The sequence below is a fragment of the Serinus canaria genome, chromosome 20, assembly GCF_022539315.1.
Source record: "Serinus canaria isolate serCan28SL12 chromosome 20, serCan2020, whole genome shotgun sequence".
NCBI lineage: Eukaryota > Metazoa > Chordata > Aves > Passeriformes > Fringillidae > Serinus > Serinus canaria.
The window spans coordinates 7,421,298-7,446,554 of NC_066333.1; the positions used below are offsets into that span (position 1 = coordinate 7,421,298).

General features: G+C 52.4%; 1 protein-coding gene across 3 annotated transcripts in view; it reads left to right on the plus strand.

Moving 5' to 3' along the window:
* NOL4L (nucleolar protein 4 like) overlaps positions 1-25,257 on the plus strand; it is a 62,388-nt gene that overhangs the window by 22,106 nt on the left and 15,025 nt on the right. Inside the window, exons 4-5 of one of the 3 annotated variants that reach the window (XM_050982236.1) lie at positions 3,495-3,604; positions 19,735-19,876. In XM_050982236.1, the coding sequence (XP_050838193.1) occupies positions 3,495-3,604; positions 19,735-19,876 (252 nt within the window). Of the gene's footprint in view, positions 1-3,494; positions 3,605-13,726; positions 13,772-14,053; positions 14,220-19,734; positions 19,877-25,257 lie in introns of those variants that run through there. The other 2 variants (XM_050982238.1, XM_050982237.1) reach the window with 2 other exon arrangements.

The following is a 25,257-nucleotide window of genomic DNA, read 5'->3' on the forward strand; positions in this document are numbered from 1 at the left end:
CTGTTTACTGCTGGGAGGAGAGCTATGGACATCCTAGAGGTTTTGTGTAAGTGGATCATGTGCCATCTATCCAAAGGTAGTGACTGAAATGCTTTGCACTCGTTATATCTTTTTAAAACTCTCAAAAACTCTCCCAAACAGCTCCATGTGAATTCTATTAGTTGCAGTTCCATTACCACAGCACTTCCCACTCTGCCAGCTAAGGACCTGATCCCTCTTTCCAATTATATCCAGAAAATTTTGGCCTTTAGCCTTGCTGGGGGCAACCCTGACCTTCACACGGATTGCACTGCATCCATCATGGGTGATGTTCTGAGCAGCTTCACAGGCTGCTTGGGTTTGGGAGGAACCTAAACGTCCATCTCATTCCAACCCCTTGCCAAGGGCAGGGACACCTTCCTTTAGAAAAGGTTGCTCAAAGCCCTGCCCTACCTGGTTTTCCTTCAGGGGCTTCCACCCACCCATCATCCTGCATCTCCTGTGACTCTCCCAACAGCACACACCCATCCCAGTGCAGAGGCAGCTCAAGGAGCCCCTGGTTCTGGATATACCCCCCCAGTGTGTCCTGGATAGCCCCCCCAGTGTAGTCCTGGCTGTGGGAATCATCATCAAGGCTGACATCCATCTGTCCTGAACAGATTTATAAATTAAGTTATATCAGTTGATTATTTTCATAAAGCTTCTGCCCTTAGCAGTTCTCTTAAAAATAAATCAATCAGGAATACAAAGGATCCCACAGGTAAAAAGTCTCACCCACCATGAATGAAAGGACAGAAGTGCTTCTCTGCCTGAATAGCACCTAAATAGTGACTAAGTACATGTGAAAATGCATTGAGTAGATTAGATAAGGTTACTTTTCCTGGGGAAGGGTGTCTGATTTCACTAACACGTATTCAGGAATTTATCAGGAGCAAATCACCTAAAAAAAACCACTGGGGTCATAGAAGAATTACTGAGGTGTATGCACATGCATACACACATAGAGGCACATACAGGTAAAGTTTATGTCAGGAAGATGACAAAATTTGAGTAGTTCCCATCTCTTTCTACTTCTCTTGTCTGTGAAAAAAAATCTGAACACATTTAATTTGTGATCACAAAAATCCCTAATTAAACATATCTGACATCAAACCCTGCAGGGCACCCACATCATTCATAAAAGCAAATTGTCTTGCTTGTGGGAAAGTTTGAACGTCACTGGACTTCACTGGGATCTCTTTACAGTGTTATTAAATTAGGAGGAATGCTGGTGGAGTGATAAAAATGTGAAGCCAGGATCAAAACCATTTCTCCTTGTTCCATCTATGTGTCCAACATGTGGGGCATGTGATAGAGATAACTGCAAAATGAGCTAAAGGGTTCCAGGAGCTTCCTCTTGTGACGTAGGATGTGAGGATTGTTCCCGTGGAGCCCCCCAGGCCTTTTAAAACAAAGGTTTTCTTTCTTTCTCAGATACTTAGAAAAAAGGGGGAAAAAAAGGGTTTGGTTTCTTGGGCTCAAGCCCTTCTGTGGTGCAGTTGCACAAATTCACATTAAATTTGTGGCCTCTAATGGGATTGTTCCAAATTTGCATCAGAATGGTTTCAGGGAGAATCTAAGCACTAAAAGATCACTTTCCTCCCTCTTCCCCCCCATCTGAAGTCGCTGAGCTGCTCCTGTTCAGCTTCATTCATCTCTGCAGCCTGAGCAGTGGAGTGGGGAATGGCAGGAGAGCAACATATCATCCTGAGATCCCAAACCCTCACCTCACCGTGCCTGTGCCTCAGCAGAGAGCAGCTCTATCCCTGTTACCCTCAGCAAATGCTTTCCCCAACTCTCAGGGACTCAGCCAGCTGGGGAAGGTGGCAGGTTTAGTTCCTGTGAAAAGCTCCCCTTGCTCTGGGATTTTAGCATCTTTTCATCACAGCACAATAAAGGTTTATTTTGGGTGTTATAGAGACATATAAGAGCTCCTGATCTGTAGGTCAAAGTGTGACAGAGGCTGCTGACATGCAGCCATGAGAAAAGTTGAAGGAATCAGTTTACAAGGTTCCTAAAAGCTTTGGACCTTCATATTTGGGCAAGTTGATGGCTTGAGTGGCACTGACCACCCTTCCCTGCACCCACAGGCAGGAATGCTCCATCTGCCCAGGAATGGAGTAGATGAACCTGAGAAAAAAGCATTGTATTTCCATGGACCCAGTCAATGTCTCAATAGAGAAGATTTGCAAAGACCTTTGTGATGTTTAAGTCTATTACAGGCAGTTTTGGGGTCAGGTAATTTCCTAATCAGGCATGATAGATGTGGTGTTTCCAGAGGTGTGGAGCATCTTCAGGTCTGCTGAGCTCCAGCAGGATTTTTTTACACTCAGCATTTCTGAGAAGCAGGCCCATTAGGATTGGGTTGATGGCTTTTCTGAGGTGCTGTAAAACATTCTGTGAAGGCTCTTTTTCAAGGGGCTCTGTCACACATGCCTGTGAAACCAGTGACCCCAGAAAATGCAAGCCAGCCAGGGAGATTCAGAACCAGGAATGGAAATCTCTCACCATAAGTTCACTTTCAGCTCTTGGGAATCCTTCTTCCCCTGTTGCTGCTTAGGCTCACTGTCCAGTGGGTACCACACATCCCTTCAGCTTGTGCTGGAAGGCTGGATTAATTCTCCAGACTTGCATCTGCCTGTGCTGAGGGCAAAGAGATCTTGCTTGTAGCCATTAGCCATCCCTGGTGACAATGGCAACTTTCCTCCTGGACAAACCCACTGTGTGAGCCTGCAAATTCAGTGTTAGAACAGATCATTCCAGCAGCCTTCATGTTCTGTGTCCTGCTGGATCTGTAGTGGTGGTGGCAGAGCAGAAAAGTCTTTGAGAATTCAGAGAAATCCCTGAGAATTTGCTCTGGGGACTCAGCCTGGCCAGACAGAGTGATTTGCAGGAGCATCCAAACCTGGAGCCATCTCTAGAGTTCAGTGTGAAGCAGCCAGAGGAATCAACAGGAACAATTTAAATTAAAGATCTCTAAAATTAAGTTTGTGTTTTAATGAGGATGTTAAAAATAATCTTCATCACCAGATAGAGATACTTAATACGTTGCCTTAATGTTAACTCCTACCTGAGGGAATCCCAGCAAAATTGGCAAGACTTTGCAATGCTGAAGCAAGCTGGAAATAGATCCTTGTTCAGCACCCCTGCATAAATCCCATGTGCATGGAAGCACTTCTAAGGCTTCAGCAAGACTCAATTTCTTCCTCAAGTTTGGGGGACACTGAAAAATTACACATTATGTGTAGTTTTTTTCACAGGTGACAGCAATGCTTTTTTTTTCTTTCTTTATTTTTTTTTTTCCCAAGACAACATCTGTTCTGTAATTATGTTCTTGGTGGGGTCTTGTTTTTAGAGGAACCTTCTCTCAGCAGGTGGCTCTTGCCAGGGATTTGAAGTTCTCCAGAATACCCCTGAGTTATGAGAACGTACCTGCAGGTCCCTCATCTAAATAAAGCTTTTCCTCTGTTCTTCAGAGAGTGAGCCACCTTCCTCCTTGGTTTCTGGGATCATTGACTACAACATGCCCCTCACCTCGACCTACCTGAAGCAGATGAAGCTGCGGGTGATGAATTCCCAGGAGCAGGTGAGTGATCTGCCCGTGCTGAGGGGCTGAACGGAGAATGGGGAGGGGCACTTGGATTCCAGGAGGATGTGTTTGGGAATGCCTGGTTTGTCTGAGCTTGTGAGGCTCTGACCAAGCACTGCAAGTTGGGAGGCAGTGTATCCTGCGTCTCCTGGAAGCTGAGCTGTTTAAGAGTTGTGCCAGTGGAGAGAGGCAGAGATGGGGTTGATTAAGTTATTGCTTATAACAGTCTGCTTGTTCTTCAGACATACAGTTCTTCTATGAAATTGTTTTAAAAATAAATATGGCAAGTAGTAATTTGTTTATCTCCCACTGATGTCTGGGAGCTTTAGCAGATGGGGTCTGAAGCCCAGACCTGTCTTTGGTTGCTCTGGGGCTCTCTTAAACTGCTCAGCAACTTGAGGGGCTCAGCTGCAGCCGCTCCGCTCCCACGTCAAAGTGGGACACGGCTCTGTTGTTTGGTGACAGTGTTAAGCCACTGGATTTTGCTTTGGGAATGTATGGGGCACCCTGCCACAGGATTATACCCAGGCTGTGCAATTTTCTGAAGTTCTGCAGCTGCAGAATTAGCTATGGGAACCTCTATGCACCATGGAAACAGTCTATAAAAAGAAAAGTATGTTTTACTTGCTCCCCACAATCTGCACTGGAAGCCAGTGCAGGATTTTCTTTCCAGTACACTGAAACCTGAACCTGATTTCACACATTGCTGCCAGTGGCAAGATGTGACAGCATTTGCATGGTGCTGTGGTGGAAAACATTGCTGGGAGCCTGAGCACCCAATGGGGGCTTTTATCCAGCAACTTCCTAAAGGGATGTGGGTTAGAGCATCACTGCCAGGGTGTAAAGTGCCAAGTGTGGGTTTGCTGGAGGGATACTGAGCTCCTCTGTCACTTCTGTCATGAAACCTTGCTGGAGGACAAAATGGCATCTGGTGGGAAGCACTTCTGCATCTCAGAGCTTTTTCCTTTGCACTTGTTTGACACTTGAGTGACTTTCAGGATTTGTTTCAGGTTTTGAAAGATGAAAGGCTGATGTGCCAGGTTTTGTGCTCATGATGGATCAGGCATTAGAACTGTGGACAATTTGGGGGGCAGCTGGGCTGAACTGGTCTGGGCTGAACTGGGCTGTGCACATGGAGTGGATGGATGTGCCCCTTTGTGCCATCTGATTGCTACTTTGGGACCACTTCTGGATAAAAAGGCCAGCATGTTCCTTTGGGTTGTGCACAGTTTGCTGGCTCTTGGTGCAGCTCCTGGCAGAGTGGCATTGGTGTGGCAGACCCTGCTGTCCTGTTCTTCACCAAGGTCAGGGACTCATGAAAGCTGGCTGTGCTTTTCAGCATTTGAGGTGGTTGCTTCAAGTTAAGTTTGCTGCATACAGAGGACTGAGTGGTTTGACTTGTAGCCATTTTTGAATTTTCAGCCTGTTCCTTTTGGCTCTGAAGCTGCTTAAGGGAAGTATGCTACAAAGCTTCATTAAACTCCTGTACCCAGTTTATCCAGGTAGCAAACTGACCTTGCAGTTTGATCTTACTCCCAGGATAGCAAACCACCCAGAAGCTGGGAGGCTTCAGTAGTGGATCTTGAGTTTTTGAGCTGCCTGCTTAGGGATGCTTGTTTTGAGAACTTTGGCTGGTAATTTAGAGTTCATACCCTGAATTTTGGTGCAGTAGTTTGCACTGGAACTGTCACTAGATCGATATAACGTGCTGCTAACATGAATACTCCTGAAGCTTGCAGAGATTGGAATAGAAGCATATGTCATGTGGGAACAAAAAGGGACCAGCTGAGGCAACCAGCAGTTGTTGGTTTAGATCATAAATCAAATGGTTTGATGTTATTCCCTGCCTCTAAAGTTTTCCTTCTCCTGTGCTCCTGTCGTTACACTGCAGCGCAGCTTTTGAAGCTTTTCAAGCCTCAGCAGCCGAGGGAAAAACCTGTTTGGAAGAAGTAAAAATTGCTGTTCACTGTGTTACTGAAACTTATTCCTGAGAGCAAAGTAAAAAAAGGATCAGTGCTATTGCTCAGACTTCTGAAGCGTTGAAATTTTCCATCATGACAAAAGTCTGGAGAGGATTCAGATGGTTGGGGAAAATCCAGCAGGATTTGAGTGCAGTCCCTTCTGACATGGGACATTCCCTGTCTTCCCCTGGGGAATCGATAGAATTATTTAGGTTGAAAAGATCTTCAGGATCATTGAGTTCAACCATTCCCCCAGCACTGCCAAGCCCACCACTAAACCATGTCCCCAAGTGCCACATTGACATGGCTTAAATCCCTCCAGGGATGGTGAGCAGCCTCTTCCAGGGCTGGACAACCCCTTTGGTGAAGAAATTTTTCCTGATTCAACCTAAACCTCCCCTGGTTAACTTGAATGAAAACAAGTGCCACACTCCTGAGGCAGCTGTGGCTGGACCTGGAGCTGCTAATGCTGAGGCTACCTGAAGATAATGTGTGTAATAATGCAAATAACAGGGGTCACTTCCCTCCAGAAGCATTCCCCTGCCAGTTTCATTCTATTTATTCATACATTGCTCTGGAAAGAAAACAGTGCCAGCCTTTTTTTTCTGAAGGAACCTGGCAGTCTGTGTGGAGCATGGTCCATGGGACAAGGGCTGTGTGACACAGTCTGCTGTCCCTTCCTTCCCCAGGGTTAGGGTTGCACAGTTCAGGTGTTGCAGCTTTTGGAGTTCCAGGTGTTTGCCAACTGAAAGAGCCCTCTAAAGACAGTAAAAATAATTCTGACTTTTATGCAAATGCAAAACAGGCAGAAAATACAACCTGCTTCTAAAATTTGCCCTATGCAGATACCCTCTGCAAGGGTTTTATCTACCAGCATATCCAGGCTGCTCTCGCTGAGCGCTGCCACTTTGCTGCCTCCCTCTCACTAACATTTGATGGTGTTAATAGAAATAAATTAAGCAATGGACTCGTGTTTCCCTTGGCTTTGGCCAAAAGCAATTATTTGTATGCAGCAGCACCAGGAGAAACTCACTTCACTTGGGGTAACAATGAGTGAATTTATGCCAAAGTGGCCTTTTAACTTCATTATTCAGGGAAAAAAAAAATAGTGTGTGTAAGTGTAATCTATTAGTGCTGCTAAGCACGTTAGGGCACCAGTGTCTCCAGAAAGAAGCATAGCCAGAAGAACCTTAAGGGAAAGCATTTTATCCCTGCTTAGGGACAAAAAACTGTCAGAAGAGAAGCTCTTTACATGGTTGCTCACAAAAGGAAGAGTTCCCACAGAACATATTTCTATGTGTTCTTTGGAGTCAGAACATCTGTTCTGGGACAGTGGAAAACAGCAGACACCCGTGTTGCTTATACTGGGTTCAGTAGGACATGCAGGTTCTTCTGGGGTGGCAATCTTCCTTTATCCCCATTTTTTTACCAGTTCTCACATGTGTAAAAAAACAGGCCCCTTACCCTTTCCAGGGTGCTGAATTAGCCCCATTTCATGGCATCCACTAAGGCATTAAAGCATCTCTGAACTCCTGACCTTCCCAATCTAGCAGCAAAAAGGAATTAATAGAAGATATTTGATATTTATCTATAATGATCCTTCCACCTCATTTTCAAATGCTAAATATTAGCATTTTTAAATGATTGGTTATTCTATTGCAGTCATTTTTCAGACAATCTTTTCTGTGTTACTCAACCTCAGCCTTGGATTTATTTTTTATGCTGCTGTTGGTCAGGGTTTCCACTGGTGACAGGAGGAATAGAAAGATTTTAAGAGGACAGATCTCAGCACTGAAATGCCAGGCTCTCTGTCTCTGCTCCAGAGTTGTTGCTGCTACCTTGGCAGGAACAGTCCAGGGCCAAGTAAGCAGGTTTAAATGATACAGAAACGTTTTCAAAGATTGCTTCAGTGGCTGCTGGCAGAAGGTCACGCAATCAGTGAATGGCAGGAGCTGCTCTTGGATGGGAAATAAGAAGAGTGTTTTCCTTGTTGCTATGGCTTTGCTGCACTGACTTGTGTTCGAGAGGGACAGAGCCTTGTCCTGCACCATCACACATCCCATCCATCCAGTAATTTCCCTGTAAGCCTGGAGTGTGTGACAGTGCGTGGATGTGAGGTGGTTTTCAGAGCACTATTTCAAGCAATGTTTTAGCTCAGACAGCTAGATCATCCTGGAAGGGGGTGCAGGGGCTTAAATCCCACCCATGTGCATGGAGTTGGTCTTGTCTGGTGCTGGTGAGGATCAAGCCTCTGCAGGATTTGAGAGCTCACAGAGCCTCATCACCAGAGGCTGGTTGGCAATGTGAATTCCTCCTCCTTTTTCCCTGGCCTGCCCATTACCGTGCTTGCTCACTTCAGTGTCTCAGAGGCTCTGAGAGCAGCTAAGATGCATCTTCCCCTGGCAGCTCACTCACTTCCTTCTGCTTTGGAGCCATCTCCAGCCAGTCCTGCGGGTGCAGAAGGCAGGGAGGGGAGCCTGCAGCCATACAGGAAGGCACACTGGGTTTTTATTTTCAGCCTGGAAGTTCAGTAGTGAGAATTGCAGACATCTCATTCCACATAGTCCAGAGACCAGGAGCAAATTTGGCAGAGCTGGCAGCTGCTGGACCTGGGACCTGGATTTAGCTGAGTGTTTCACGAAGGCATCCTGAAGAAGAGCTGTGTGTGTTCACAGAGGTGAGGAAGGCAGAAGCAGGCAGTACTTGACAGGAAGTGGGATGATGGCTTTGCATCACATGAGGATGATAAGGTACTTCCCAGTCCATTAAAGAGGGTGTTAAACATCTCTGGGACAAGAAATACCTCTAGATCAACTTGACTTGAGCTCTAGATATTTCTTATCCAAGAAGTTTTATTATGGTTTGGGAAGATCTTTGTTTCCTGCTGCTAATTTTTAAGTCATTTTTGAGCAAGAGAGAAGTTCCTTAAACACACCCTTAGGCGTAGAAGGGAGCCCTGGCCGTAGGCACAGGGAGACACCGAGTTAGGAGCAGATTTCCTCGCTGCTCGGCTGCACAGCCCTCTAGTGGGGACAGAGCTTCTGCCGCCGGGAGCCGGCTTTGCCTGGGAAACTTCGGATCTGCTCTTAACCGCAGAGTTAGTCCAGGCAAAGCCAGATCCAGCTGTCACAGCAGCGTTCTTTACTGGCAAAGATGCTTTAGCAAAACTTTCATCCTTGGCCTAAAGGCTCATGAGATGCAGGAGGTCAGATGACCGATTTATTTAGCCTGCTTTCACCCTGGTGTGAATGGGCGGCTTTCAGTAAAAGGCAACTCATTTTTTTTTACTGGGAATTAACTGGCATTCTCAGCTAGTAAAAACTCGGCAGCTTTTATTTCCCACTGTGTGGAGGTGTCAGTACTTTTCCCAGTGCTCCAGGTGAGCTCTGTGTTTGTTCAGAGTGACGTGTGCTGTGAGCAAACAGAGTGAGACCGACGTGGGCTGGCTGGGGTCGGTCCTGCCACTGCAGCTCTTGTCTTCCAGTGAGAAGTGATGCCAAGGCTCTGACATTTTGCTGTTTTGGGGCTAATCATGCTGTTTTCTATAAGAAAGGAGGTGGCATTGCCTGTTTGTAGAAGTGCTGGAGACAATTCACCCCCCTGAGGTACTCAGGTGTATTTAGTTGCTCCATGTGACAGCTCTAGTCCGTTCTCATGCACCAGTGGTCCCTTACCCACTCACTCTTCACTTCCCTATGGTGTTGTGCAGCTCAGCTAAGGTCCTGGAGAAGCGGCTGGGGGGTGCTTAGAAGTTTCTCTGGCTTTTTGTCATGCAGATCCACCCATGGGAAATTGTGAGTGATCACTCTCCACCAAACACACCTTTCCTGGTGCCTGTTACCTGTTACCTGTAGAAGCCTGCTACAGCCAAGCTGCAGGAGCTTGTGTCTGGGAACACTGAATAAGCAGGGCCAGAAGCCCCTCTACTTCTCTTTAATTGCTCATTTCTTCCCAGTACATTCCCTGTTTGGTAAGGAGAGCTGCTGCCCATTCCCTTATGTGTTAACCAGCATCAAAGGCAGCTGTTCCCAGTAGAACTGGAAACAAGGTTTTGGTTCAGGTCCTCTAAAGTGGGGCTGGGAAATATTTCCAGGGGAAAAAGTAAAGATGTCAGGCTCAGAGTGAGGAAAACACAATTGCAACATCCATGGAGTACTCTCATGCATCCAGTTGGATCTGTCCTGTTCCTGTGGAAAGCTGTGCATGGTGGGCTGTTCTGCATCATCTCAAAGCTCAGGTGCTGATGTGCTGTACACTGACTTTGATCAAGTCACACAAATGGCTGTTTCTTAATTGCCTTCTCCCTTTAAAAAGGGGATAATACCTTAGAGAGACTTCTGAGGTCTTGCTCACTAATAAAGCTCTTCAAGAGCTTGGATGGCAACTACTTTGAGAGTGCAAACTGTTATTAATGATTTCCGTTATTACAGAAGATGAAGCTGTGTGGTTCAGCTTTTTAACCTTGAATTGTGTGCTTGCTTTTGTTTCTGCTGCTGTTCAACCTGCACAGGCAGGTTTGCACCTTGTCTGCTTGCACACACCCCTCAGACCCACACCAGGAGTGGTGTGAGCTCAGGAGCTGAGGAGTCAGTTTTACTCACAAGGATGGATTCTGAATTGTGTGGAATGCTTGAGAATGGCCAGAAATGGGTTTAGTGGGGGTTCTGTGTATGGTTACTCAATTCTGATTTGGGGGGCCAAGAGATAAGCTGTGAGGGCTGTCCTCACTGTATAGAGTAGTGCACACATTGGTGCTGGGTCTGTCGATTTGGGCAGTGGAAAGGAATGTTAGGGGAAATTTGACTGTCAGGGACCTGTCCCAACACCCATTCCCTGTACTCCGGGAGAAGAAAATTCTATCCACAAAAACAACTCCTTTCTTGCTCCCGTATTTGGCAGTGACTGGTGTACCCTGTGAAATACAGGGCTGTATTTCCTTTCCTTCTCTTGATCTTGGCTCCTGGGAGGAGAAAACCCCTTTTATTCATGCCCATGCCAGATGCTGACTACTGCTGCTTCTAAGGAAGGAGTGATCAGGATGAAGTGAGAATACAGCTCTTAGCCCACAAGGAAACTTGTTTATAAGGAAGTTTCCCAAATCTTTACCCTCCATTTTTTTCCTGACTCTGCTCTGGATAGCAGACAAGGTACAGTGTGGATAAAAGCTGCGTTTACCCCTCATGCCATGCCCTCCTTCAGTCCCTCCTGCCCATTTCCTTCCTGGCCTCACCCCCGGTAGAATCGCATTTCACTGCTTATTCCTCAGCAGGGTTTGATGGTCATGGAGGACCCAATGCAGGAGGTCCCGTTTGTTATTTAACCTACTTTTCAGAGGCACAAGAACATCAAGTGACTCGCACAAGGTCGTCCATGAGTCAGTGACTCCTCTGGCGTGATGGCCAGAGCCTGCAGTCCCTGCTCCCACCACTAGATCCCTATGCCCACAATCCATAGCACCACAACCATTCAATTAAGCTCCTGCAGCGCCTTAAATGTCGTGTATTCCTGGGTTTGACAGCAGTCCTGGCATTCTTGTGGAGCCTTGCCTTAGGAAATGACAACAGATGAGGTCAGGTCATTGTTAGCGATGCCCTTGGAAGCATCACTGCCTGGTGCTCGGGCAGGCTCTGTGGTGTGGGTGCTGTCACAGCTGGGACATGGCTCTTCCCAGGACCTGCAGCTCAGCTCTGGGGGAATCCAGCAGGACCCTGCTGGACCAGCACAGTCGGACAGGGAGCCCTAGGCTCTCTGCATGGGCAGATCTGTGTCCATGTGAGGGGGCTGGCAGGTACCAGAGGTAATGAACACATTGTGAAGAGAGAGGGAAGGAAGTGACTTATAAATAATATATTTGATGTATATTATATATATGATATAGTAACAGCAGCACTGGTTTGTTATGGTGTGCTTTTTTTTTTAATGTGTAATCTCATAAGGCACTTACCCCTGTTCCTGACAACTCGATAAATTATTATTAGCAATTCTATATCTAATTGCCAGTTATTTCCCCCTAGACAATTTGAATCCGAAAAGTACCCACTAGAAAGGCGCTTGGTGGGCTGTTTCCCAGAGCCTCCCTGGCTGTTTCTGGAGGCAGCCCCTCTTCCGCTGGTGAGCCCCACTTCTGCCAGCCTCGTGACCCCGTGTGCTGGCACAAACAATTGCATTTCTGTCGGGCTCATGACCCCACTTGTAACGGCGGTGACCCCCCTTGGGGTCAGGACCCCTCTCCTGCACAGGGAACAGCTCCTGCCCAGCAGCTCTTGCTGAATGGCTCTTCCTCCCTCACTCCCTGCGAGGACCCGGCTGTTCCACACTAAGTTTGCCGATGTGAAATTTAGGTTAATCCATTTACAAAGTGGATTAAGCTAACCCACACAAAGGCACTTAGTATAAAATAAGAGTGTCCACATGGTGAGGCAGCACGGAATAGTGACTGTGCTTCAAAACTCACATCCTGGCCAGTTTGTGTCCTCTGCAAGCTCACCAAATGGAGGGACAGGCACTCTGGTCCCAGGGGATGTGCTCTCTCAAATGGCTTTAAGCCGGTCTAGCTTGAAGCCAAAGGAAGTGCAAGGAGTAAACAAAGCCCAGCAATGGGAAGGGGTTAAAGCCCGCTCTGCTGAGGTTCTCAGCAAGGCTCCTGTTCACCTTAAATGGTCAGGATTTTATTTTAGCTTCAGGGAGGAGCAGCAGCCATGGAGCTGGAATGGAGTGTAGAGAAGTCCCTGTGGCCGGGGGCTCACAGCCTGCTGGCCTCCCAGCCATCCGCCTCCTGCAGAAGGCCCCCAGGGCTCCCGCTCTTGCATTTCAGCCTCTGGCTCTGTGACCAGCCTGGAGGAGATGGAAATGTAGTAGTGAGTGATGCCCATTTTCACCTCTGGCCTCAGATTTTCCTAAGCCACCCTCTTCCCTTGCTTTTTCCCTGGCAGTGAGGTGGTTAACGCTGGAACAGATAACACCACAACTGGACATCCCCACTAACCCAAAGCTGGCAGTTCCCATCCTGGCTCTGGCACCATTTCTGGTACCAGCCTATTGCAGGCTCAACAATGAACTGCTACACTTGGTTTATTTCACAAACCATTTCCTTTGTAACCATTAAATAGTGAAACATGAGGTGGGCTGGGGAGGGGGATGCTGCAGTGCTGGCACCCATCACTGTGGTGGGGATCACCACCCCATCATGGTGATCTCAATTAAGACACAGGTCACCGACCCACTGCCCTGGCAGCCCAGTCCGGGAGCGGGTCCCAGCCTGGGGGATGCCGGGACCCCCAGCACTGCCCTGCCAGAACTGGGGCGCAGCATCCCCATCCTCTCAGGGATCTGGCAGCCAGTGCCCTGCCCAGAGCTGTGCTGGGCAAGTCGCTGGTTTCCCAACAGCCCTGCTCCAGCCTTCGGAGGCTGCGGCGGTGGCTGATGGGGCTGCCGGCAGCGCGGGGTCCTTCTGCTCCCGCGGAGCGAGGGAGAATCCTCGGGAACAAAAGGATTCGGCACCGCGGCACCCAGCGCGCGGGGAAGGGTCTGAGGGACCCACCGTGCCCGGGGCTCGCGGCAGGGGCCCCGCGCTTACACCCGCGCACGGCCGGACGAGGGACGGAGCTCCCGGGGCCGCACCGAGCAGGGCGGGCACAGGGTCCCGGGCCGGGCTGTGACGGGCGGCAGCCCCCGGTGCTGTGCCGAGCGGAGGGTCCCCGGATCGGCTGCAGCCCCCCAGGCCGTGCGGAGCAGGGGATGCCCGGGCGGGTAGCGGCCCTCCCGGCCGATCCGAACCCATCCGTACCGTGCCCCGGCCGCGCATTCTCGCGCTCTCCAGCAGGCGCCCGGCCCTGGACATTGTCTCCTCCCGGGGAAGGGCCCTCCCGGCCCTCCACAATGTGCTCTTCCAGGCGCGGCTCCGCGCCCCCCGCCGCGCCCGCCCCCCGCGGCCCCGCTCCCCTTCCCCCGCCGCCCCCGCCCCCTCCGCCCGCGGCCGGGCCCCGCTCGCCCCCCTCCGCCTCCCCGGCCCCCCCCCCCCCGGGAGCCGGGAGTGACGCGCTCCGCAGCGCCGGCCCCTCTCCCCGGGCAGCAGCTGGCTGTCAGCCTCTCCGGAGCGCCGCCAGCCCGGGCCCCCTCCCTCCGTCCCTCCGTCCCTCCGCCCCGCGCTCCCCGCCGCGCCGCCGGGCTGGCGCAGGCCGGCAGGCCCCGGGCTCCGCTCCAGGTAGGCGCCCGCCCGCGGAGGGCTCCGGTACCGGCCCCGGGGCGGCGGGCGGGGGGAGATGCGCGGGGGCTCCACGCGGCCGCGGCGCTGCGGGGCTGGGGAGGAGGGGGGGGGCCACCGGCGGGCGGGGCGGGGCGGGGCGGGGGGGGGCGGTGGCCGCGGGGCCCGGCCCCAACTCCGGGGGGAGCGGCCGCCCCGCGGCCCCGGGAAGTTGCGGGTCGCCCGCCCGGCTGCCCGGCGGTGGGGGGGGGAGGGCGGCGCGTCCTTCCCCGCGCCCGGCGCGGCTCCCCCGCGCCCGGAAGAGCACAAAAGCGCCGAAGAAAGTGGGAGGAGGCGGCGGAGGGAGCGCTCCGTCCCCGGCCATCCCCGGGCACCGGCCCCGCGCCGCCATCACCACCAGCCCCGACCCCGGGAGGGGATTGTGCTGGAAATAGCCGCCTCCCTGGAGGTAAAGCCCTACTTACGTGTCAATCCTCGCCGCACGCTGAGCCCCGCACACGCGCGGGCAGGGTTCCATCGCGGGTGTATCTGTTTACCTGCGGGCGGGGTAGGACGGGGACGGGGACTCTCGCCCGGCGCCTCGCACCTCGGTGCCGCGGGGACACTCGCGTGGGAACCGCGTCCCAGCGGGGTCCCATGGCCGGCCGTCGGGGAGGGTGGGGACAGGGGGACCCCCGACCGCTCAGCCCACAGCGCTGCTCCTCTTGGCCACCGCCTCCAAAACCGGGTCCGTCCCCCCCCGACACTCGCTTCCCGGTGCTGGGGAAAGAGCAAAGTGCCCTTTCACACCGCGCGGTATCAGTCACCGTCCCCACCTCGCATGGAAAAGCAAACGCCTGTGAGCAAGTTCAGGTGCGGGGAAGGCAGGTGCGGGGCTCCGGGGTGGTGGTGGTGGGAGTCGTGCAGCCGGGTCCCCCCTGCCCCGCGTTCAGCACCTCCCCGCTGAACAGCAGGAACGGGGCAGCGGCTCCGGGAAGGGGCTGCGGGGCCGCCCCCCGCCCTGGCAGCTCCCCGCGCCTCGGGGCTGTGGGAATGCTCGGGGGGTTCCCAGAAGAGCTCTTAGAGAAGGGGGAGGGGGCGAAGGGGATAAGCTTCCCTTCCTCTTCCATTTGCCGTTTGCCGTTAAAATTAACTGTTTTGCCCATTTTCGGGAACTAGGAAATTACTCGGGTTTTGTCGGGTCCCGTAGAAATCGGCGGCAATCGCGGTAAATAAGGACGTAAGTGACCTGACAAAGAGCGCCGGGGATGTTCTCTTTGGTGTGGGAATTGTACACACGAGTAGGCAGCGCATTCACAGCTCACCGCCGCCACAGCCCGCGTACACCCGTGTGCTGCGAGGCTGCTCGGCTCTTTGAGGCGATGTCCACCACAGTATTTGCGGCTGCAGTACCAATCTTTGACCCGGAGTGTTTTATCTTCCATTAGTAAGCCTTTCTCTGCGCGGAACTGGTTAAGTTAGGGTCAAATCTGGTTCAATACCTTCTTGGCATGCTCAGAGGGCTGGGTTTAAACAGTGGCTGAGACGGAGATGAGGCTGCCTTCCTGAGAGCTCGTCCCTGCGCGCCGCTGCCGGGGGTCAGGGCGTGGGGAGCTCTGCCCTGGCCAGGTTTGGCAGGTCCGGGGGCTGCCTGTGCCGGGCAGGTCGTGCACGGCACCGGCGTGGCAGTGGAGCAGCTCTGGGAGCTGGCAGTCACGCGTTGCCTTTTGTTGATTCTAAAAACACGGCTGGTTGTGGTGGGAAGCTGAGCGTGGCTGTGTGCTGGGGAGGTTGCACGGCACACATCCTCGGTTCCTGCTCCGCGGAAGGAAATCCCATCGGGATAGTAGGCTGTGGCGTGAAAGGACATGCTTTAAAATAAAAGGACTTAAAGAGAGAAAATAAACCGTCCTGAGACTCGGAGCTTGGCATATTAAACGTGAGGCACAGCATGTAAATGACTGGAGAGAGATTGGAAGGCAGTCCCCGAGAAACTGAGCCTGGCTGTAAAATAAGCAGGTTACCGATAGTCTTGCATATATTTACGAGGTTATAAGAGTAGCTTCCCCCCCTGCCCTGCTCCAGCCCGTGCTGTGGGAGGTTGCTCTCCAGGAGGAAGAGCTTTGTTGAAGAAACATTGTCTAGCCTTGCAGTCCGGGGGGCTTGATGAGGTTTCTGGATCTGCCGGCGACTCGTTGTGTTCTTGGACCAGCCAGGGTGGCTGTCGGTACCCGGGGTTTGCAGATTTATAGTACGAGGAGGAGTTTTCTAACTCGCAGCAAAGTTGGGAAGCTCAGCGGACACTTGCAGGCGCAGTGCTTGAAGATCGTGAATGGAAAGTGGGACAGAAATGTGGAGTGTGAGCCCTGCACATGTGAGTGTCTGCTTCTGCTGAGTAGAAAATATTGGCTGTGAATGTCTGTAGAGCAGCTGTGAATGTTGGACTGTAGATAAGGAGAGAAGCAAGGATTTTGTTTTCCAAACCCTGAGTGGTGCCGGGAGCCCTGCTCCAATGTTTGGGTGTGCCCTGTGAGTGCAGCAGCAGGATCTGACTTCCCCTTGCAGAGAGGAGCTCTGCTGCCTGACCCTTGATCGCTCAGTCCCTTGAACATTGGAAACAAAGCGATGGGACTTGACTGCGGGGTGAGATCTCTCCGGAGAGCTGGGAAAGGCAGGAAGGAGGAGGGCGGCAGCAGCAGTGCTGGGGTTCAGGGTTTGGCTCTGAGCTGGCTGCTTGGGGCACCACTGGCACTTCCATCTCTGCCACGACTGGTGTGGAACTGGGGAAAAGGCAGCAGGTCCTGAGACAGGCACTGGTAATGGATTGCATTCTGTTTTCTAATGAAAGTTTCATTTGAAGTTTGTTTACAGGAAAGAAGAAATTAGCAGAGGGAATTCTCCTGAGAACCCAGAGAGGAAAAAGAATGAGCTGCCTGACTTGCAAGCCAAAAGAGGGTGGAAGGGTAGATTACATTTACCGTATTGCTCCGAGTCGTGGCTGTTGCTGCTGTTGAGAAACGCTTCCTTGTTTGGCTGGATGGGGAGCCCCCTGCAAGGCTCAGCCTTCAGCCAGGTTACTGGCATCCAGGGAGATTCAGAGCTCCTACTTAGCCAGAAATTTTGATCCTGCTCTGGTGTCCTGTGCTTTGAGGCTGGATTTGTGCTGTGCTGTGCTGCTGTCTCTCTGCTCCTGGCTGTGGCTGGGCAGACAGTGCTGCTGGGGCCTCCTGTCCCTGGGACTGTCCCTGGTATGAGGAGGCAGTGCCAGCAGTTCATGGGCAGCTCTTGGAGGTCACAGTGTTCAGCCTTTGGTCTCTGAGGGGTGTGCTGAGGCAGGAGTTTGCTGGTGGCCTCTGGTGTCCCTACAAGCAGTGAGGAATGCAGCCAAGGGCAAGTGCAGGATGCCAGAGCGGGAGTGATGGGGACGGCCAGAGCCACATTGAGGCTGGGGCTTTTCTCTTTCTTTACTAAAGAGGCACAAAGGTGTGAGGAGTTCCTGGGGTACTGTGGTGTGGGCAGAGCCGGGTGGCTGCCCAGACTCAGCAGGCAGTGGATGCTCTCTCCACAGTTCCCACTGCCAGGAAGGGTTCTCCTGCTGCCACCTGCACGTTTGGCATTGCATTCTGTTGGGGTGGGCTGTGCAGTGGGAGCTCTGAGATGCCGGGAAGTTCATCCTGTTGGCAGTTTGGCCAAGGGTATTAGTGCTGGAAAGCAGAAAGCTCTGGCTGGAAAGCAGGGGGTGACTTTCTGCTGGTGGCTGAATCCTGGACTGGTGGACATGTCACAGCCTTGTTTAACTTGAGTCATTTATAGCTTATCAGTTTCTGGTTTGATAGCCCGAGTATTTCTAATAATAGGTGAATGTTATTGCACCTCGAGAGAACTGAACACATTTATAAAGCACTTTCTATTGCATGTGCATGTGAGGCATCTTTCGTGTCCCTGCTTCTCCCCCATGTGTGAGTGCATGGAGAAGGTGATGTCTCCTGGGTTCTGGTTTGGGTGCTGAGGCTGGATGTCCTCTGCACCTGAGCCTGAACAACCTGAAAACATCATGGGTCACTCCCTGGGCTCCTCCTCCTCACCGGACAGGTGAGAGGCTGTAGGCAGCAAGGACCTTGGCATTTGCATTTGTCTCTTAAGCCTGACAGTAATCTTGAGTAAGCCTTGTGAAGAAGGCCAGATATTAGGGTGGCTGCTTCCCTGCAAATGCTTACAATAAAGAGACTATTTATAGTTTGCAACAGGGAGACCTTTGCAGTTCTGTTCCTGTACGTACAAGATGGAGTTTCTGGAGAGGCAAGATTGCTTTGTGGCTGGTGTGGCAGTGGAGCTGTGCTGAGCCAGGGACAATGTGCCTGTCCCTACCTTCTGCCTTCCTGCTTAGCTCCACCTGGGCACAGGGGGGCTACTCAGGGACACCTGGTGGGTCTGGGATCAGGGTGTCCCTGTGGGGGGCATGCATGGGGCTGCCGAGCCCTGTCCGTCTGTCCATCAGTCCGTCCCTTGGTGCGTGCAGGGTTTCACAAGCCGTAAATTCCAGGAAACTCCCCGGGAGGCACATGGAGGGAGCGGGCTGGGGCCAGCATGAGCCCTGAGCCAGCAGATGTGTCTGCAGGGACGAGGAGCTGGGAGGAAAAAGCACAAACCTGTCTTTAAAGACATTTGTTTGTTCACAATAAAAACTATCAGCCAGCGGCAGCCAGACAGGGCCGTTTTTATGAGGAGCAGGCGTAGGTTGGAGGGGTGCTGCCAATTACTGCTTACACGGAAAGGGAGCAGGGATTGTATTTTATCTCAGGACCAGGGGGAGGTTAAAAAAAACAAGAGCAGAGAGGTTTACAAGCCTTTGAAATGTTTCAATCAAAGGAAAGCAGAGTTGAAAGCGGTTCTGGAAACATTTTCGGTGTTCCCCTGCACCCCAGGGCTGTCTGTGCCCCTGGCTTTGGGAGGGGAGCAGGGAGAGGAAGGCAGATAAAGGGATCACCAGCAGGACCGTGTCCATAAGGGAACACGTATCTGCTTCCTCCCAAGCTTTGCATTGGGAGAGTTCAGCCTGGGGAGGTCCCACAGCCCCTCCTCTCATTCAGGATCTCAGTGCTGCCTTTATGATGATGGTTTTGAAATCCTGTGGCTGACCTTTCCGGCACTGGAAGCGATCCAAGGGCTGTGTCTCGAAGTACTGTAAAGGTTAGTGAGAAGGGAGAGAGGGAGAGAGAAAATGTCCTTTGAGCTGCAGAAGTGGGAGAGAGGAATGTCATCTATGCCATCGTCAGGGAACAGGCGGCTAGCTGGGGTCCCTGGCCTGAGCTGGGGTGTCCTTGTCCCACTGGGGACCTCACTCCCCCAGCCCCTTCCCAAGGTGTGTGCTGTTGTTTTTGATCAGGGTACAGAGGCAATATCCCTCTGGAGAGGTCTGGAGGAGCCTCTTCTGCAGCATCAGGCAGTGCAGATCTTTGGGGATCCATACCTGTGAGCAGATAGGCCCCCGAAGCTGCTCCTGCTGCTGCCAGTGCTCTGCTGATTCCTCGTGTAGCTGATGATTTGATCTCAGAAAAGTCTAAGTTGTTTTATGGAGCCATTTCTTGCCTGTCCTCAGCTCCCCCACGCAGCTGCCTCGCCAGGAGCACACTGGGGTGGATGGAGATTAAAGGGTAAACTCCAGGGCTCAGCCATCCGCTCCTACAGGATGTGAGCTCTTTCTAATTGTCCTCAATTAGAGACAGTGCCATTGCTCAGGCAAGTCTTCAGGCAGGAAGCAGAGCCCTGGTCCCTGCTGGGGTAGCCACCTCGCCCTGCACAGGGAAGGGCTGCTTGCTGTGGCCTTGGGAAGCCCAAGGGGCCAGCAAGGCTTCTCAGGGCGGGGAACAGGAGCTGCCCACCCAATTGTTTTTGGGAAGGAGTGTGGTGAGGAGATGTTAAAAGCCAGAGAAAGGAGGAAAGGAAATAGCTCCACAAGTTAACCCTTTCCTGCTTGCCTCCAGGATGAGACTTCGGTGAGCAGCGAGGACTTTGATATGAACGACTCCACATGGATCTCAGCTGACCAGCACCTGAACTCCAGCCTGAGCCCCAGCCAGGACGAGAGCATGCGCAGCCCGCAGAACCTGCACGGCCACGAGGACGGTGAGTCCCCCCGGCAGGCGGGAAGAGCCCCAGCCTCTGCCACAGGATGTTTTTGCGACTGATTAAACATTAACCAGTCCTTTCTGATCAGGTGTCCCCACCTGTGGGATGGATTTCATATCAGCTCAGAGCTGGCTTCCAGTCCTTCCAATTTAGCCTCTGGGTTCCTGCTCAGCCAGGGCACTGTCCAGCTGGTAGCCAGTGGTCCTTCTGCTTGGAGCTGTCTCCTAGCTCCTCCAGAAAAAGGTCACTAAATCCCCTTCTAAGGAGAGGACTTTGTTCCCCATATCCTCTTCCCAGGTGATGAGGAAAGCGCTGTTAGTTCTGAACACAGGGAGGATGCCAAGGCTTTGCAGCACACTCACAGGTTTCTGTGTTTGGAAAGCTGCACCTTTGACAGGTCTTGCATTCCCCCAGGCAAGAAATTGTGAATAATCTGCAGCAGCCACAGCGATGCTGTGCGGGGTGAACGTGGGTGTCTCCTCCCTCGGGGCAGGTGGCTGGAAGGGCTCAAAGCAGCACACGTGGGCTGGGTGGGAGGAAGAGTTTTGTGAAGGGAGGTGGTGTGTTGGGTCTGTGAAACATGCAAGCTTAAAATATAAGAGCAAGTAAATAAGTGGTGGAAGTATGAGTTCAGGTCAGAGTTCATCACCGTGATGCTTGGGAGGATTTGGTGGTTGGACTGTTACTGGCTTTTGCTCAAGAGGTTGAATCCCTCATTGTCCCAGCCTGGCTGCTGCTGGGAGGAGCAGAGGAATCTGAGGAACAACTGAGCTGGGTTGGTCCTGCTATAAGAAAGGGGACTGGAAAACCACTCCTAAAGGAAGAAAAGGCTTTTGTGCTGGCAGGTCTCTCTGGGGTGGCTTTTAGCTGCTGGTGGGGCCAGTGGCAGGGATGGTAGAGACAGAAGGGGCAAGAGGGACATTGCTCTCTTCAGTCCCAGGGACAGCAAGGCCACTGCTCTCTTCAGTCCAGTGAGTTGTGGTGCTTCAATTTCCATTGCAAATCTGCAGTTTTGGGAAACTGCTGGTTTTCCCTAGCCAGCCCCAGCCCCAGAGCCAGGCAGCCTTGGTGAGGATGTGAAACCTGATTGCACAGCCCTGCATCCCGGTGGTGGGACAGGCACTTCTGCTTGCCCAGGGCCCCAGGGGGCTGTGTCTTTACAGGAGGAAGAATGTTTTGGTGGTGACACAGTTGCTCCCATAGAAGCTTTTGGCTCTTCAGGAGTAGGCTGCAGCCTCCACCCCAACAAGCCCAGTCTCTGATCCCTGCAGCCTGAGAAGGTCTCTCTGTACCCCCTGAACTTTGCCATTCTCCCACTGGGACATTTCAGGCTTCTGACTTAGCCCTCACCACTGAATTCCCAAGTCTCATTTACAATCTAGAATGACACAGTTTTGAACCCTTTGCTGAACACTATTATTCAACAGGACAGTAATTTAATAAGGGACTCACGTATTTAGGCAAATCAAGATGTTCTCACTAAATCGAAATCCTCTCTCTCTCTGCCCCCTCTTAGGAATTGCTTCCAATTTTTCATGCCCTGTGGTTTTCCTTCAGAAGCAGGTGTCCTCTTTGGGGCTCTTCTTGGCTCTTTTAATTTCTTTTGTAAGGTTCAGTGATGAGAAATAAAGCAGAAATAGTCCCATAAGAATGCAGGTGTCCCTGGTGTCAGCATCAGCTGAACCGGGTAGACTTTGGTGGATCAGAAGGGATGGTGTCAAAAAAATAAGCAAGCCAAGCCCAGGGTGACAAATGAGACCCATACAAAAAAAAAACCAGGAGTTACGATTTTCACCAGGCTGTCACACTTCAGAAGCATTTTGTGGACCGAGGTTTTGTGCTTTTGGAAGTGTCCATGATCTGTATCAGAGCTCTAAATACAGACTGATGCTGCCTCATGTCAGTCCCTCTGCAAAACCAATGCTCCCACCCAGGAATGGAGCACACTCAAGAGTGGGGAGGGAAGAAGGACCATGGAGTAACCCAGGAGGGCAGTGGGTGGTTAAAGGAGAGGAGCATGTTGTGAGAGGAAAAGCAGATTACTGCTGTGGGGAAGGGAACGTGCACAATCAAAGTCTCGACAACTCTTCAGTTTCCTCTTCTCCCAACCTATGAAAGCTCTGGGTTTTTTTTGGAAACAAAAGTGTTTTCCAGGTTCACATGAGCTTGCTAAGGCTGTGCAAAAAGTGTGAGTAACCAGCCCACATAAGCTGTGGAGCCTCCTTGGAGCCCAGCTGGCCAAGCTGCCAGCGCAGAGTGCCTGCCCTGGAGCAGCCCAAGTACTCCCAAGCTGGAAGTTTGCCCACATCTCCTGTGCTCTGTTGTCTCCTGTGCCCTGAGGAGTCCTGCAGAGCTCCAGCTAGAGCTAAGTGATCCCCACACATCCCCTGCAGCCAGGCTGGGCTCAGCTCTGGGCATCCTGGAGCTGCAGAGGGATCTGGTTGCACACCACGTCCTTCAGTTGGGAGCGTGTTCAGGACTGGATACTCTCCGCCTTCAGGAAAACCTTCTGAGTTACTAAATTGGTCCTGCCTGCTGCTGTTTGACGGGTGTGATGCTTGGAGTGTGTCTGCAGTGAAAGGCTTGCTAAAGTATAAAGTTTTAATGAAGAGTTGCCTAGTAGGAGAGCAGTATCGTCTGACACACTTGTTAAAAAAGTCTTCTTTAAAGGACCAAAGCACCAGCTCCAGGTCTTTTCAAGGCCTGGGAGTGGCAAGTGCTCTTCTGTGGCATAGAGTAGAGCTGTTTGAAATCCAGAGAGGCGGGAGAGCAGGGAATTGTCATCCCATGCTTTGATAAACAGGTACCTGCTAAATCATCAGAGGCCTAAAACGCAGCTGGAGCAAAAACCAACACCTTCATTGTCCTGGGTGCCCAGAAGCCTTGGCCGAGTACAGCCATGCTACAGCTGCTGTCAGCCCTGGAACTGCAGGGAGAGCAAAATACACCTAAAGACTTGGGAGGGTCATGGACAGAGCAGGCACTGTCAGGAGAGCCGGGGTCCCTTCTCGGTCAGTGGGGGACCCACTGTGGGACTTAGCACACACCAGCCAGCCCTGAGCAGGGACACTGAACACACACACACACTCGCTCCTTCCATTTGCCTTTGTTACTCATCCTGCGGGCCCCAGCACGGAAAACATGAAGCTCCCAGCTACATCCCTTCCCAGTCGGATGTTGCTCACAGCGTACGTGCCCGCAGGAAGCCGAGGGCTGCCCAAAGCAACAGCAACATCAACACAAACTCTGCTGCTGGAGCGGAGCTATTGTGCCGGACATCCTGGAGGGACACATCTGCTGGGGCCAGCACACACTGGGAGCCAAGGGACCTGAATGCTGCACCATCTTGCTGTCTGAGCCCATCTCCGTTGCTGAAGGCATCCCATGCCCAGTCCCAGCTGAGTGCAAGTCCCAGGCCCTGGTGCTGTGTTGCTGTGGCAGTTTGAGCTGGGCTCTGTCCATCTTCAGAGCCTCTCTGCTTCCACAGGCGAGCACAGCACTACAAACTTCCCAGTTCGGTCTGGTGTGAGGGGTTGAGCAGGGTATCTCACCACAGGGGTGCTGGATATTCCACCCCAGGCCTGCTGTGACTTTCTGCCAAGGGCAATGCCCTTGAAAGTAAAGCAGGAGTCAGACCCCAAACCTCAGTGTGTGATATGGCAAAGCACTTGAACTCATATAGAAGAGCCTCTGTCTTGCCCGCTAACGGGATCCACCTTGCTTTGTCCCTGTACATCCTGCTGTACATCCTGCTCCACTGCCCAGGAGCAGCGCTCACCCCACAGGCAGGGCTTGCTGCTCCCCAGCCTCTTTTGAAGAGCAGGGAAAACTCCTGGGTGTATGGTGTGCTTACTCTGTGTGGGGAACATGGGGTTGCTTCAAGGCACCATGTTGGACTGATCCCCTTCTGCTGAGATCCCCACGTGCCGTCCTCGCTTGACTGGCAGCGTCCCCGCTGAGTCTGTTCTGCCCGGAGCAGCAGTGGCTAATCCAGACCTTGGAGAAAGGACTTTCTTAACCTACTTAACTGTGAAGGCACACACTTCTTGGGGGCATCCTTTGAGGCAGCTGGCTGGGGAGGCTTCTGAGTGTTGGGGACATTCCTCAGGAGTTCTGCAAGGAGGGACTTCAAGGACGTGTGGGCAGGCATTATTTCCAGATTCTGTCCCAGGGGCTGGTAAGGTGTGTCACTCCCCAGGACACCTTGCCTTGGGATGTCAGGGATGGCATAGAGCTGTGCCCAGCACAGCAGTCTCTCTGCTGGTATGGCACATGTCCCACAGCTCTGGGTCACACTGCTGGCACTTGATGAGAAGCCCACGATGTGCTGCACATCACCAGCTCCCCTCAACTGCTGGTTTGGCAGAGCTTTCTGGGGAGGAGCAGCCTCTTGCCAAGTGCTGACCAAAAGCCAGACTCCATCCCCAGGTGATGTCCCACTCCCCAGCTGCACTTCTGACAGCTGGCACCCGACCATGGGGCAGTGGTGCCCACCTCACTGTGCCCTCACAGAGTCACTGCTGCAGCACTGGGTGTCACACAGCTCCCAGCCAGCCTAGCCCTGCTCCAGGTGAATACAAACACCTTTTGTAAGCCACAGGGGGAGCCCAGCAGACCATGGGCAGCTGTCTGATGGCTGGCTAGTGCAGGAGGTGGCCTGTGGGCCTCAAGACGCTTGGTTAGCCCGAGCTGCAAAATCCTTACTCTTTCCAGGGATTCTTGTGCCAGTGTTGAATTTTGGCCCCCTAAAGCCTTAGCTCTAAACAAGACTAGGACCAGTAGCCAGGCCTTACTACAGGTGGACACAACCTTATCTCATTTTCATTAGGGATCTATTTCCTCTTTCTCCAGGCTGTCCCCATGCTGTGCTGGCTCCACAGCAGGAGTCAACAAACGTGTACCTGCCTCGCCTGAGCGGTTTGGGCTGGTGACTCCATTCCCGTCACCTCTTCCAGAGGCACATCTGCTCCTCCCGAACAAAGGCCCTGGCCTGTGATAAACACCCTCTTTTCGGTGTCCTTTGAAAGTTGTCCTTGCTTGCTGCCAGGCTGGGGAGTGCAGAAGGGTCACTGTGAGGCTGTGGTGGCTTTCCCAGCCTGGTACACTGAGCTCGGCTCCAGCTCTCTCATGGCGGGTGCAGGCACTGCCCAGTCAGTCCTGCTGGTGCACAGAGCAGGGTTTTGGGGGTCTATTCCTTGATCTGGAGCAGAAAGGATCACCAGGCTATGGACAGCCAGCACCACCTGTGCCCCTCCCTTCCTCCCCAAATTGAGTATCCCTAGCCAGAGGGGTGAATAGGGTCAGTGGGGTGAGCCTCACAGTGCTAAAGGACAGTCCCTAAAGGATTGGGGGTGCACAGCAGGGTCTCTCTTGTGGTG